The sequence below is a fragment of the Neovison vison genome, chromosome 13 (assembly GCF_020171115.1).
Source record: "Neovison vison isolate M4711 chromosome 13, ASM_NN_V1, whole genome shotgun sequence".
NCBI classification, from domain to species: Eukaryota; Metazoa; Chordata; class Mammalia; order Carnivora; family Mustelidae; genus Neogale; species Neogale vison.
In genome coordinates, this window is record NC_058103.1 from 82,775,696 (window position 1) to 82,789,722 (window position 14,027).

General features: G+C 51.9%; 2 protein-coding genes across 2 annotated transcripts; one reads left to right on the top strand and one right to left on the bottom strand.

Moving 5' to 3' along the window:
* The first annotated feature begins 386 nt into the window (after positions 1–386).
* DUOXA1 (dual oxidase maturation factor 1) lies at positions 387–9,499 on the top strand. The gene is made up of 9 exons (XM_044231105.1): positions 387–445; positions 735–812; positions 1,157–1,235; positions 6,087–6,263; positions 6,603–6,660; positions 7,002–7,136; positions 7,353–7,566; positions 7,815–8,032; positions 8,734–9,499. The coding sequence occupies exons 4-9, from the start codon at positions 6,117–6,119 to the stop codon at positions 8,988–8,990; spliced, it is 1,029 nt and encodes a 342-aa protein (XP_044087040.1). The 5' UTR covers positions 387–445; positions 735–812; positions 1,157–1,235; positions 6,087–6,116; the 3' UTR covers positions 8,991–9,499.
* A 534-nt stretch (positions 9,500–10,033) lies between these two features.
* On the bottom strand, positions 10,034–13,531 carry DUOXA2 (dual oxidase maturation factor 2). Its single transcript, XM_044230282.1, has 6 exons — positions 13,319–13,531; positions 12,153–12,210; positions 11,753–11,887; positions 11,278–11,491; positions 10,771–10,985; positions 10,034–10,409 (listed from the first exon to the last, which is right to left on the bottom strand). The coding sequence occupies exons 1-6, from the start codon at positions 13,463–13,465 to the stop codon at positions 10,216–10,218; spliced, it is 963 nt and encodes a 320-aa protein (XP_044086217.1). The 5' UTR covers positions 13,466–13,531; the 3' UTR covers positions 10,034–10,215.
* Between the last annotated feature and the right edge of the window lie 496 nt (positions 13,532–14,027).

A 14,027-nucleotide genomic window follows, 5' to 3' on the forward strand; every position in this document is an offset into this window, starting at 1 on the left:
AAAACTTTGGTGGTGGAGGTGCGGAAGGAAGAGGTCTGAACAGGCTCAATTTTAGCTCCAAGCTAACGACTGAGGCGTACGGGGCCCAGGGCTAGAATTCCCCTTCCCTCAAAAAGCGTGGCCGAGCAGGGGCACGCTCCGCCGAAGCCACGCGGGCGGAGTCCCTCCCCCGGAGCACCTAGGCCCGCGGGCCGTCCGGGTCTGACCTGTGGCGGCGGCGTCCCTGGACCCCCGAGGGCGGATGGGCTTCCTCCCCGCTGGCAGCGCTGCAGCGACGCCCGCTCCCGGCCGGCTTCCTCCGCAGCTCTGCGCGGGGCGGGCGGGGCTGGGGGTGAAGAAGGGCTGCGCGGCGGGTTCTGAGGCGGGGCGGGGCGGAGTGGGGCGGGATACCAGCCGGCGCGCCGGGGACCCGCCGAGGTGCTCTGAGGGGACCGGGACGCTCCAGGTGAGACGGCGCCGGCTCGCAGGGTTCAGGCGGGTCCGGTCCGTGGCGAGGGCTCGGCTAGTGCGGCCACTTGGACAGCGAAAGGGGCAAGTCTGCTGTGGCCGGGGAGCGGGCGTGGGGGGACCGGGGAGGCGCTCCGCCAAACTCCCCACACCTTCGGATGTGCGCTCCAAGACCAAGAGGATCGGTCAATGCCGGCAATCCAGGCCAGGCGTCCAAGCAAGGCACTCGTCCTAAGACCCTGAAAGAATCTGTGGCAACCCTAACCAACACCCCCCACCCCCCGCAGGGTTCCTCGTGAGCTCTCGGAGGTCTCAGGCCCTAGAGCCCCGCCCGCGCCCCGCGGGTCCCCGGACTACATCGCTAGGTTTGTGCGGGAGCCGCCGGGGTTTCGGGGTAGGGGGCAGGAGGAGGGGGGCCAGAAGGATGGCTGCTGAGGGGACCGCTTTTGTGCGCTCCTCTGTCCCAGGCCGAGGAGGGGGGTGGGGGGTGTGCAGTGCCTCAAAGCCTCGGGTGCGGTCTGGGAAGGTTGAGAGCGACTTGGAGTGGTGGGCGGGGAAGCACCCCGGACCCGGTTTGTCCGGTCGAAGCCTGGTCCTTCAGTGCATTAGGAGAAGCGTGGGGTGGGACGCGAGCTTCGCGGAGAAAAGGGGAGTGCGTTTTCGGTGATAGAACATCTGGCCCTAGTTCCCGCCCTAATCCCACCCCCAGAAGGGCTGCCCGTGAGGTTCCACAAGGAGGAGGCGAGCGGCGCGGGCTGCCACGCACGCATCGTTTGCCAGACGCGAAGGTAGGAAACAGTGGTCCGGGTGTGAGTGGCGGGGATGGGGCTGCTGGGGTCGGTGCGGTCCCTTTTGGGGAGTGGATGTTGGGAGCCTTAGAGTGCCGTCCCTGACCCGGCCCCTAGGGGCGTACTTCCCGCATCCACCCAAGGGCAAGTTCAGATCAAGAGCCAGTTCCTCAAAGAGGCCTTGGTAAGAAATGAAGAGGAGGCCATAAATGCCGCTAGGTTTACAGACATGGGATCCTTATCTTGGCTTACCTGGAAACTATATAGTTTGACTGCATGATTCAGCACCCCGGGACTCCTTACTAACGTCAGCCCTTACTGGGGATTCCTGGCCAACCCCAGTTTTCAGATCTTCTATTTCAACACTTAGTGCAACAACACACATACACATGTCCACATGCCTTCTTCAAGAGAAGGGGCCGGGACAGGAGCTCCTGACAGGGTCCCCATAGCCAGCTAGAGCTGTATACTTTTAATGGGACCAACCCCAACCAGAGAAACAAAATACCACATTCTAGTAGCTGTGTGTCATCAACCAGAACTTGTGGCAACTCCAGCCATGTCACCCATTCCCCCTTTGTAGGGAATTTGTAGTCTTTCTGGGTTCCAGAGGATGGGGGAGGTGGGCAGAGGGAGGCTACAAGAGGGGCCACAGAGCACTAAGAAAGCATGTGACAACTTTGAATACTAAAGACCAACTGTACCAGGCTGAATTTTCTTAAAGATGTGTAACTTTATTTCCTGCCCATCCCTCATACACACACAGGAACCCCACTTCAACCTGATATAGGTAAAGTTTAGATAACTGTTTGAAACACAACTGAGCATTAGAAATGTTTCAGTATTTTGAAGGAGTTCAGAAAGGGGAAAAAATGACCCTTACTTCTCCAGGCCAGGGAGGAAGGAGGACCCGAGTGTGGCGATTGGCCCAGCCCATTGAGAAAGCACCTCAGTTTTGTCACTGGGGCCTCTAACTGTGTCCAGTTCTCTATGTTACTGAGAACTACTTACTTCTTGTGTCTATATTTCTGTTTACATGAAATTGTAGGTGTATGTCTGACTGTATCTTGTCTTATTTATATCGGTGTCCATTGTGTATATCTGCCAGTCATGGTGGTGAGTTAGGGCAGAACTAACAAGAGATTTTTCTCAGGTTGGAGGAAATTTTACTGTCAGAGCCTCCTTGGCAAGCCAAGGAGGAAGATATTCCAGAGGGAAACTACAAGCTTTGTAGGAAGAGCAGGATGGCTGGGCGCAGGGACTTTTCATTTCAGTCCCATCACTTCATGCAGGAGGCCTGGTACCTTCATAAATTAAAACTAATTTGGGATCAGGGTCATCCAAAATTAAATTTAGATTAGGGGATGCAGATTAAGGAAAACCTAATTCATCAAGTTAAGTAAGAAGAAATTAAAGAAGGTGAATTTTATCCACCAACTATCTTTTTTCTTTAGTCATCTTTAATAAATATTCTGGAGAATTGAAATAAGTTAACATTGTTCTTTTGTACTTAGAGAGCCTTTTGTTAGTGTTTCTTTGAAGCACGATGTTAATAGAGATGAGCCATTCTTGTAAAATATTTTATAAACTCCCATTAAAATATATGTAGGAATAATGCTAACATATAACGCTAACCCAAATACATTACACTTTATTTGCTTATATTGCAAATGTTTGTTTTTGAAATCTTGGCATATAAAATATATTCATAGTATCAGGAAACTTGCTTTATCTTCCTACCTTATTACCCAAGATGTTTTACATTTTATAGACTTTTCTTAAAAATATAGCCTTCTGGGCGCCTGGATGGCTCAGTGGGTTAAAGCCTCTGCTTTTGGCTCAGGTCATGATCCCAGGGTCCTGGGATGGAGCTCTGCATCGGGCTCTCTGCTCAGCAGGGAGCCTGCTTCCTCCTCTGCCTGCCTCTCTGCCTACTTGTGATCTCTGTCTGTCAGATAAATTAATAAAATCTTAAAAAAAGATTAAAAAATATATATAGCTTTCTATCACAATTGTAATGGCTTCAGTCTAGGTGTCATAGATAAAATATTCTTAAGCCAATAAATAAAATAAGTAGCATATCACAGTTTATAAAAGATAACTTAATCCACAAGTTCTTAATAATTTATCTTCAGCTAGAGTTGAAATGTTCGATTAAACATGACCACTCATGCTTTGGATTCCAACTAATGGAAGAGGTTTTCTCAAAATTTTGTGAAAGCACTAAAAATGGACAGGGTTGGTCAAATCCCTTCCTGCCCAATCTTAGCCCTATATTGGTGACAATGTTGAATGACAGTTTAATACCTTCTAGAGCTCCCTCTTGTGTGTGAAATAGAAGATGCCACCTCCAGGGAGAGGAAGTCACTCGTTCATATATTTGTTCATTCACCCCACAGACTGAGTAGTAGTATATGCTACATGCTGGGGGTGCAAAGATGGAGATTAGAAGCTAATGGGAAGACTGATGTTCAAACAATTACAATAGGGTGTAATTATTGTAATCATAGAGGCTTATTCAAAATGTAATCAGATTATTAGAGGTGGGAACATCCACATTGGTCCAATAGTGTCAGAGGAAACTTCACAGAGGAAGTAACACAAGCTGAGACTTGAAGGGTAAAAAGGAGTTTGCTAAAGGGTAAGAGCATTCCAGGCAGAGGAAATAGTATATACAAAGGCATGAAGACTTGAAAGAGCATGTCAGATTCAGGAAGAGGCCAATAATTCAGTATGTCTGGAGGTTAGGCTGCGCCAAACACAGAGATACAATGAGAGGTGAGATCAGATTACAGAGGACTTCATATGTGATTGTGAGATTGTGATTGAAGTCTAATCTCTGCTCTCCCAGAGCTAAGAAGTAAAAGGATTATATTTGCTTGCTAGGAAAAAAAATGTTCTGGCACCAGGCAAGGTAGTATGAGGCTGAAGTAGGGCAGTAGAGAAGGAAATGCATGGATGGTTTCAAGAAATGTTTAGGAGGTAAGATGGTCCAGCTTTCTGATTTATTTTATTGATACAGTGGTGATGCCACCAAAGAGACAAAACAGAATAAAAAGTAGAGCAGAGACAGTGAATTCAGTATGGGACCTGTTAAATCTGAGGCATCCATGTGAAAGCCAAGTGAAAATGTCAACAGGGTAATTGGACCTTTTGTGTTTGGAGCCCTGGTAAGAGGTCTACCTGGGGGCATATATTTGAGATGCATCAGCCACGGGAATAAATGAGTTTGCTTAGGGCATCATGAAGAGTGCTAGAAGGAAAAACCGAGACAGACTCTTGGGAAACAGAAACATTTCAGAAGGACTGGCCAAGGAGCCACAAAAGGAATGGCCAAAGGCAGGAGACCCCAGGAGAGCATGGTGTTATGGAGGTCTAAGGAGGACAAGAAAGGATAAGACAGTAGCTGGAGGGGACTAAGAAGGTCAAGGGAGAGAGTCTTGTGCTTGTGTTCCTTTGTGTTCCTAAGATGGGAGAAATTTACACATATCCTTGGAAGAAAGAGCCAGCAGGGAAAGAGAAGCTGAAAAATTGTAAAGAGAAAGGGCATGGCTAATAAGAAAGGTGGTATTGAAGGCAGGCAGGATTGGAGTGAGAGCCCAGGAGGAAAAGAGATACCTGTTCCTCTGGAATGGAAGAATTGGAGAGTTAAAAAAAAAAAAAAAGCAAAACTTCATATGAAAACTGAGACTCAGAAGTTGTGTGACTTGTCCAAATGACAGGATTAAAAGAAAACTGTCACTTTGTCTTTTTGCCTGACACTATGCTACCCCAGAGACAGCATAGGAGGTGGCCAGCCAAGGAAGAGAGTGGAAGGCTGGGAGCCACAAAGTATTAAAGAAGAATCACAGAATTTAGAAATAGAGTGGAGCTGGAGAGCATCATAAACAAATGTAGATGAGGAAACCAAGGGCCAGGGAGGTTGTCATTTGACTGCCCAATGTTTTAAAGTTAGTGAGGAATAGAACTGGACCCAGAACTGATTCTAGCCCAGGGTTCCTTCCAAGAAGGATTGGATAAAGAGATAAATGGAGCAATAAAATGTCCCCTTTTTCCATCTATTGAAGTGGCAGAGGCTGAAATCAGACACAGAGCTGCACAACTCCAAACTTATTCTTTCACCACATCGCTTAACAAGACACTACCAGGTCAGACTATAAATAAGGGAGCCTCCCAGGCAAACCAAGGCTCCAGTACAGGTCACACACAGGGATACTGGCAGAGCTGGCATCATTGACTGTAAGATAAAGTGAACTCAGTTTAGTTTGTTTATTCTGGAGCTGCCAGAGCAGGAGCCAGGATGCTGGAGAAAGCTGGACAGACCAGTGTGAGCAGTGCCAGGCCTGGGAATCAGCCCTCTGATGATGTAGTTGGATTAGATACTTAGCAGTGCTTTCTGGCCTTTGTTTCTTTGGGGACTGAAGAGGAAAGCCAACTTTTTGTAATCTATACCATCTTTCACCCTTATGCCTTCACTTGATAGTAAACATAGATCTTTTTATGTCCTGTGATCTGATTGTGCTGGAGGCCTGAGAGAGATAAAAGAGAATTATATTTCTTAAGACAGTCCCAGAGGGAGCAGAGAACACTTGAGGGTAGTTGGGGCCCTGATTTAGGGGACCTGCAGGTTAGGAAAGGAGCATGGGAAAACAGAGACTATCAGACCAAGACCCTTGTGCCCTCACAGTCGAAACAAAGGGAGATGAATGGCAGAGGGGCAGAGGAATGGCAGTAGCAGTAGCGTCTGATAAGTTCCAGAGTTGAGCAACCTGGGCTAGTTTATTCTCTGCTGTATCTCCAGCACCAAGAACAGTGCCTGGCACATAGACATACATGACTGTTGTCCTACAGCATACACCTCCCCTGTACAACCCTGGCAAAATGGCTACGTTGGGACACACATTCCCCTTCTATGTGGGCCGCAAGCCGATCTTCCCAATGGACACCACCTTGGCCGTCATCGTTGCCATCTTTGTGACTGCACTGGTCACCTTCATCATCATCCTGCCTGGCATTCGGGGCAAGATGGTGAGAAACAAGCCCAGCCCTGGAGACCCCAGCCCCAGAGAGATCTTGGCCTCAAGGTGAGGGGGCCAGACTCTCTGACTACAACCAGACTCAGGAAAGAAACTTCAGTCCTGAGAAACTGTCACCCACCCCCACCCCCAGGAGGGAGTTTCCTACTCAATGATTCAATGGATAATTATTGAGCACCTATTACATGCCAGACACTCTGATCACAATTGACCAAGTGACCCCAGTTTTAGAATCCCCTCCCCCCGCACCACACACACCCAAGTCTGGAAGAGAAAGGGTGGATTTGGAAGGAGGGTGTTCATCCCTAACCCCACCCACCCTGTGACTCAGAGGCTGTTCTGGCTGCTCCGGGTGGTGACCAGCTTGTTCATCGGGGCTGTGATCCTGGGTGAGTACAATCCTGGTCAATTGCCTCTGTCCCATCTAGTTCCCTCTGCAGCCAGCCTCTCCTCTCCCTGTTTCCTCATGGCATCTTCTGCTTCAGGGGAGGGAGGGGTGGGAGGGCCGTAAGCAGAGTGTCACCAAAGGAAATCTTGAGTTCTGACCCTTTGTTCATCTTGGGCAAACATACTATTGACAAACTAACTGTGATTCAGACCCTGATCTAGTTAACGGATACTCAATTATGAGCAAAACAGACCTAGACCTCTTGTAGCTCTCCTTCTGACTCTAACCCAGTAATGCCTGGACCTTCCTGAGTCCCCCACATGTCCACCTCTCCAACCCCAGCTGTGAATTTCAGTTCTGAGTGGTTCATCGGTCAGGTCAGCACCAACACATCATACAAGGCCTTCAGTTCTGAATGGATCAGCGCTGATGTGGGGCTGCAGGTTGGTCTGGGAGGAGTCAACATTACACTCACAGGTGAGGGATGGCTCTAACCTGGAAGGGAGGAGAAGATTCTTCTGTGTCTTTGGGATCTAATTTGGATCTACAGGATGGGGGGGGATGGTAGGAAGGGAAATTTCCAGAGACTGAGACCAGCTCCTGTCCCTCTACCCAATGTGATGAGCCCCTACCCAGGCAAATGCCCACTCTGGTCCTGGGGTTCCTGCTGAGCACACCTGCCCCATTCCCCAGGGACCCCAGTGCAGCAGCTGAATGAGACCATCAATTACAATGAGAAGTTCACCTGGCGGCTGGGTGAAAACTATGCTGAGGAGTACACAAAGGCACTGGAGAAGGGGCTGCCGGACCCCGTGCTCTACCTGGCTGAGAAGTTCACCCCGAACAGCCCATGTGGTCTACATGGCCAGTACCGCCTGGCAGGACACTACACCTCAGCCATGCTCTGGTGAGGGTGGGATGGAGGCCCTTGCTGGCCTAGACCCAGGAATGGAGCTTCTACCCATCTTTCCTTCACTTACATGGAAATCCCTGGTGGGACAGGGTGGCCCCAGCCCCACAGTGCTTGATTGGGAAACCTATAGGCAGAAATCCCTATCTCACATCTTTGGGGTATGCTTGGGTCCCTGAGCCTCCACCTGGGCCCTTCCAAGTAGAGGTGTCCAGGCCAGCCTTCAACGAGTCCTGGCTCTCCAGGGTGGCCTTCCTTTGCTGGTTGCTGGCCAACGTGATGCTGTCCATGCCTGTGCTGGTCTACGGTGGCCACATGGTGCTAGCCACAGGGATCTTCCAGCTGTTGGGACTGCTCTTCTTCTCCACGGCCACGTCACTCGCATCACCCTGTGCCCTGCGCCTGGGTACTGCTACGCTGCACACTCACCGTGGGCCTGCCTTCTGGCTCACATTGACTACAGGTGAGGTGCAGCCCTGAAGACCAGACACTGGAGGGCTTAATGCCAGGGAGGGAGGGCCAGGGACCACCATATTGGCAGGGGTTGAGGGTCTGCCTCTGGGGGCCAGGATGCCTTTCCTCTCATTAAAGCCCCATCTCTCTTATATCACTCATCTCTGGGTTTTCTCTCCCCATTTCGACCCTCTTCCCCTCCATAGATGCCTACTCCCTGTGTCTTCTGTCTGTCATTTCCCTCAGCCCCTCACTCTCTCTTCACCCAGCTCTTTCCTAAATCTTCCAGTCTTTTGTCCCTGCTCACTCCCACCAAACACTTTTCTCTGTGTCCCCCATTCTTCTCTTCCCCTGCCTCACATAGTCCTAAATTGTCCTGTGGTTTCTTCTCTTCTCCTCTTCTCTCATGCCCTTTCTCATGCCTCCTCCTCTGTGCTTGGCTTTTCCCCCAGGGTTCTCTGTTTTCAGAGTTCTCTCTCTCTCTCTCTTTTGAGAGGTAATGCAAAGAGCACTGGGCTTAGAGTCTCAAACTCAGAACAACAGAGCCACACCAGCCGTATGACCCTAAGTCAGTCACTGCTCTGAGCCCAAGTTGCCCTGAAACAGGGACTCCAGCAATTCTCTTAGAGTTGTTCTGATGCTCTTGGGAGAAGATGTCCTTGGGAGGGCATTACTATCACCAAGGCAGGACACTTGTTGTCTCATCCCCAGGACTGCTTTGTATGCTACTCGGCCTGGCCATGGCAGTGGCCCACAAGGTGCAGCCCCAGAGGCTTAAGGCTTTCTTCAATCAGAGTACAGGCGAGGATCCTGTGCTGGAGTGGAATCCTGAGGAAGGGGGACTCCTGAGCCCACGATACCGGTCCACAGCTGAGAGTCCTGAGCCCCAGGACATTCCTCTGTCAGAAGCTTCCTCGGAGGCATGCTGTAAGGAGGAGCATCACAGAGAGCCTGACTGTGCCCTATAAGGTTCTTCTCCCTGGTGGACACCTGGACTTCCAGTCTGGTTGCAGATATCATTGGAGCTCCATAAACCTACCAGAACTGACTGCAGGATGGGTTATATCTGATCTGTCCCCAGCCCCAACCTGTAGGTGGAGTCAGAAAAAGAGCCTCTTCCTACTGGTGTAAAAACAAAAACAAACAAAAGCCCTAATATGCTAAACAGACATTGGGGCTGCCTATAAATCCTGTCTCCATGTTAAAAGCAAGCAGGTGCTGTCCATTTCTGCACAGCAGCCCTGTCTTCCCTTGATGCCTTGCCTCTTTGAGGGGCCATTTATTGAAACTTTGCTTCATCTACATAGGGTGTGTGTGTGTGTGTGTGTGTGTGTGGTGGGGGGGATTACAATGCGGTTCCCATGTAGTCCCCCTCATCCCTCTGTACCTCTTATTTTCCTTTTACCTGGGTCCCTTTTGTCCTTCTTTTACTTGTGTGATCTCTTGGTACAATGAAAGCCCTCGGCATCAGAAGAAACCAAACATCTTGTCCCAGGTCTAATATTAACTGAATGTGCTACATTATCTTTAAGCTTCACGTCTCAAATTTGCCAAATAAGATTGTAGGTCTTGCAAAGGACCAAAAAAAAAAAAAAAAAAAAAAAAAAAATCCCAGGATTTACATTTTAATGCCTTGCTGACATCTACCTTGGCCCTTGGACACTACCTCTTAGTCAATAAACTGGTTAGCAAATGACCTCAGAAATGCCATTCCCTCCTAGTCCACTCAGCTGAGCCAGCAGAGGGGGATTAAATCGGAAGGCGACCTGTCTGGTCACTGCTACTTGCCATCCACCTTGGGGCAGCTCAGGAAGACGCTGGCTCAGGCGGGTTCCCCTTTGGGCTCACTAGAGGGCGCCCCTCTCACAGAGCCTTGTGGCAAGGCAGAGAAAATGGAGCAGGCTGTTTCCAACCCAAGGAAATCTGCCGAGGACTCATATCCCCCAAGCCTAGAAAAGCCATAGAATGTAATAGAAATAAGTATTTTTTTTAAAAAAGGAAAAAATTTATTTACATCTCATCCTGGGAAACCTTTCCCCGGGCGCAGGCAGGCGGCACATCTGAGGCCGCCTGCTTTTCCCGGCGCCTGCGGCGCAGTGACCCTCCGGAGCTCTCCTGGCTGGAGCCCAGCAGGTATTGCTATCCCGCCTGCAGGGAGCAGAGGCCGGGTAGGAGTCCGAGGTTGAATACCCCTCAAAGGTTAGTGCTGGTCGTTAAGTCCAGGGCTCCGAACTGTTTAGGCAGTGGGTTGCTCAGGATGAGATGCAAGTTCCCTTTCGCCTGGCTACCGTAGTCCTTGACACTTAGGTCCAAGAAGGTGCGAAGAGCGCGGGGTCGAGAGTAGTGGACACTCACCACCGCTCCTCCGAGGAGGAGGCACAGGACACCTGCGGCGACGCGGACAGAAAGAAACAGGGTAGTCAGGGCTCCAGGCCAGAGTCTGGCCCGCCCCCTACAACCCTTGGGGGCTACCCCTTGCATTTCCTCCCCCAACCCCACACGGCAGAAAGACCTCTAATATGGATTACGTGATACATGAGTTCATGCGCTAACTGGGGCAAGCCCCCCAACCCTTCAGAGCCCCCTGCCTCATCTGTAAAATGGGCATAATTGCCCGTTTCTAGGAACTATTAAGAGAAGCAAATTAGATAATATATGTGAACTCATTCTGTAAACGGGAGAGGAACACATCGGTATAAATCCCGCCCCCACCCCCAGCCTCCCGGAATCGATCCCCTTGGTCCTCACCGGTGGCCAGGGTGACCCAAAAGGCGGCCCCGTAGTGAGTGGTGAGCATGGAGGAGCCGAGGCGGAGCGGGCAGAGAGGCACGCTGGAGATGGTGGCGAAGGCGAAGATGGAGAAGAGCGTGAAGGCGCCGGTGGTCAGGAGAGCGAGGCCGCCGTAAAGCGGGACGGGCATGGAGAGCAGCACGTTGGAGAGGAGCCAGAAGCAGAACGCCACCCTGCGGAGGGGACCCGCCGCACAGTGAGCTGGCTTCCCCCAGCCCCGCTTGCTCTGTGTCCCTACCACAGTACGAAAGGCGGGGCTGGGATGGCGAAGGCGCAGGGGAATCCTCCCGGGGAGTAACCGACTCCCAGCCTTTGCTGGGTCTCTTTGGGTTTCGACGGTCTGTGCGGACCTCAAGACTTTCCGACCGGAGAGGCTGGTGCGGTGGGGCTGTAGCTAGACCTCACATCCTCCCGCCCCGCCCCGACACTCCCTCCCTCCCACGTGCCTTCCCCCGCAGCGCTCACCACAGTGTGGCGGAGCCGTAGTGTCCCGCCAGGCGGTACTGGCGGTAGAGCCCGCAGGGACTGCTTGGCGTGAACTTCTCCGCCAAGTAGAGAACAGGATCGGGCAGCCCCTTCTCCAGGGCCTCCGAGTACTGCTCCGCATAGTTCTCACCCAGACGCCAATTGAAGTGCTCGTTGTAGTCTATGGTCTCATTCAGCTGCTGCACTGGGGTCCCTGCGACGGGAGTTCGAGGGCGAACCGGGGTCATGGAGCTGCGCACAACCCGGGACACCGCAACTAAGCTAGTACGTGTCGGAAAGGGGAGGTGTGAGAGAAATGGGTTTGGCAGCTGTGTGTGGGGGGGGACTCGGATCCACGAGGGCTAAAAACTATTCCAGCCTGTGGGGTCTGAGATTTCCTCCAGCTGCCCCTACCACACTCCCCCAGCCATGGGGTCTGCCAATCCAGAAGTTCACTTTGACCCAGCCCCCTCACCTGTGAGCGTAATATTAATTCCCTCCAGGCCAACGTGGAGACCAACGTGAGCGCTGACTCGTGCTGCACTGAAGGCCTTGTAGGATGTGTTGGTGTTCATCCCACCCACTGACCATTGTGCGCTAAAGTGCACGGCTGTGGGGAGAGACACCAGTGTCAGAGGGGAGGGTTAGGGAAAGGATTGGGGAGATGGAATGAGGGGAGTGGTGATGGCAGGTAGGACACTGTGCAGAGTCCATTCCACCCATGGTAAGGGTAGAAGAGTGGGCACTAGAATGAGCTGAAGAACGGAAAGAGGGTGCAGCAAACAAACCCCAAATCTCCATTTTCCCCAGGTGCCCTCCATCCACCTCCATCCTCACCCCAGGTCCTCTTCCCATCTGTGGCACCACACACTCACCCACAATTTCCGCGCCTATGAACAGACTGAGAAGAACTCTCACCAGCCAGAACCAGCGCTGGAGGAACAGGCATCTGGGTCAGGCCCGGTAACTGACACCAGAGTCCCCAAGACCTCCCTTGACCCCATACCACCTAGAGCTTTAGTGACCCTGCAACTGTCCCTTCTTGCCCCATACTCTTTTCCTACTTATATTCCTGATGTTTTAAAGCTAAATTCAGTCTTGCTTTTTGTGCAAGTCCCTCTGGAGCCGCTGGCATTTCTGATGTTTTCTAGCTGTGCACTTCTGCCTCTCTAGCCCCATTTCCCAGTCCACCCTGCAACCTGGCTCCCTGCCTGGTGTTATCACATCACCTTCACTGTCCCAGCTCCCTGGCTCCAGGTCCTGGTCTTGCCGGCTACTGGAGTAACTACTATGATGAGGCTCAGTGAGTCCAGAAGTGCCAGGCAGGCTGGGGTCACCTCCCCCAGGAGAGGGCAGCCCCAGGGTCCTGTTGCCAAGTAGAGGAGGTAGAAATGCAGCCTCTTAGATAGTCCTAGGTGCACCAGTTTCCCAAGGAAACTGACACAGATAAAAATTCAGGGAGGCCAGGTACTTCTAGACTGGAAAAACAACTTAGGTTCTGGGAGCAGGGAGAGGTCTGGGGGAATTGCCAAAGGATAAGTACTCAGTCTGCTACAGTTTTGAGTCCTTTGAAGAAGTCCCTCAGTCCTTAGGATGGGAGCATGCATACACATGCATCTCAACCCAGCACAACAGTCTCAGCTGCTGGTTTCTGTCCTCTTGGTCGACTGGTCAGCACCTGAAGGCTGAGATTAGAGTGCAGCGACAGTCTGAGGAGAGGAGGGAAACTCCGGCAACATGTGAAGACTAGCCTTAGCTCCTGGATTACTGGGCTGGGCACCCACTCTCCGCAGCAGCCTCTTGGATGATCCAGGTACGGTCAGTCTAGAATGTCTTACACAGGGCCTCCACCTCTCCCAGTCCTTGGGCAGGGAGGGGTCCCTGCTGTACCAGACTTCTGGGTCTGCTCCACCTATGCTCAGCTGGTTCAACGTTTCATCTGACTAGTCACGGAGGCCCTTGTTACAGTAGCACCTGTCCTAGGTCTTTCACAGTCAAGCTGCCCATGACCCTCACGTCCTAGCATCTAGCGCCCGCTTACCGAGTGACCACGAATCCCAGGCAAGATGAGCAGGAAGCTGGCGGCCAAGGCCAAGAACACCAGAATGACGATGAGCAATGGCACGCTGAAGCCGGGGGCATGCCGGGGCTGGGGGTAGAAAGGCAGCTGGCCATTCCACAGAGTCATGCTGCAACTGGGCCAAGCTGGGTCCGCTGGAGAGGGAAAAGTGCAAACCTGGCAACCAAGCCTGGGGCCGCACTTCTCTTTACCCTGTTCCCTGCGTTCTCGGACAGGACTTAAGGGGCTGGTCAAGTCTGAGCTCCTCAACTTGCCCCTAAGGAAGCACAGCGGCTGGCTGGCTGCCTTCAAGTGCTCTGGGTTGGCCCAGGCAGGGTTGGGTAGGCGGGAGAGAGGAATTATTTCTCACTGGCTATAGCCAGTTACTTTCGAGGCTCTGTGGTTTGCTCTATGTTTGAAAGTGGTACAAGACCTGGAGCCCTTTTATAACAGCCTGGGCAGCTTGCTGGGCGGATGGCAGGGCTTGGCAGCTGGGTGCAGCTCGGAAGAGATCTTGCAAATAACAGGCGGAGGCTACTATGCAAATGAGGGAGCCCAGCCTTCACAGTAAGAGGGCGAGCCTCCCGTCCAGATGTGGTCACTTGGCGCTGGTCTGACCTGAGTAGACACCAGGGCGGCTGGCCTTAAAGGATCCGGAGAAGAGGGTAAGGGTGTTGCTGGGGTTGGGCGG

What these genes read in the sequence shown, in the direction of transcription:
- DUOXA1 (XM_044231105.1), top strand. Translation starts at nt 6,117, where the DNA reads ATGGCTACGTTGGGACACACATTCCCCTTCTATGTGGGCCGCAAGCCG. An exon ending in CATCGGGGCTGTGATCCTGG is followed by an intron (nt 6,661 to 7,001) that starts GTGAGTACAATC and finishes CTCCAACCCCAG; the next exon opens with CTGTGAATTTCAGTTCTGAG. An exon ending in CTGGCTCACATTGACTACAG is followed by an intron (nt 8,033 to 8,733) that starts GTGAGGTGCAGC and finishes TCTCATCCCCAG; the next exon opens with GACTGCTTTGTATGCTACTC.
- DUOXA2 (XM_044230282.1), bottom strand. Translation starts at nt 13,465, where the DNA reads ATGACTCTGTGGAATGGCCAGCTGCCTTTCTACCCCCAGCCCCGGCAT. An exon ending in CATAGGCGCGGAAATTGTGG is followed by an intron (nt 11,888 to 12,152) that starts GTGAGTGTGTGG and finishes CTCTCCCCACAG; the next exon opens with CCGTGCACTTTAGCGCACAA. An exon ending in AATTAATATTACGCTCACAG is followed by an intron (nt 11,492 to 11,752) that starts GTGAGGGGGCTG and finishes CTCCCGTCGCAG; the next exon opens with GGACCCCAGTGCAGCAGCTG.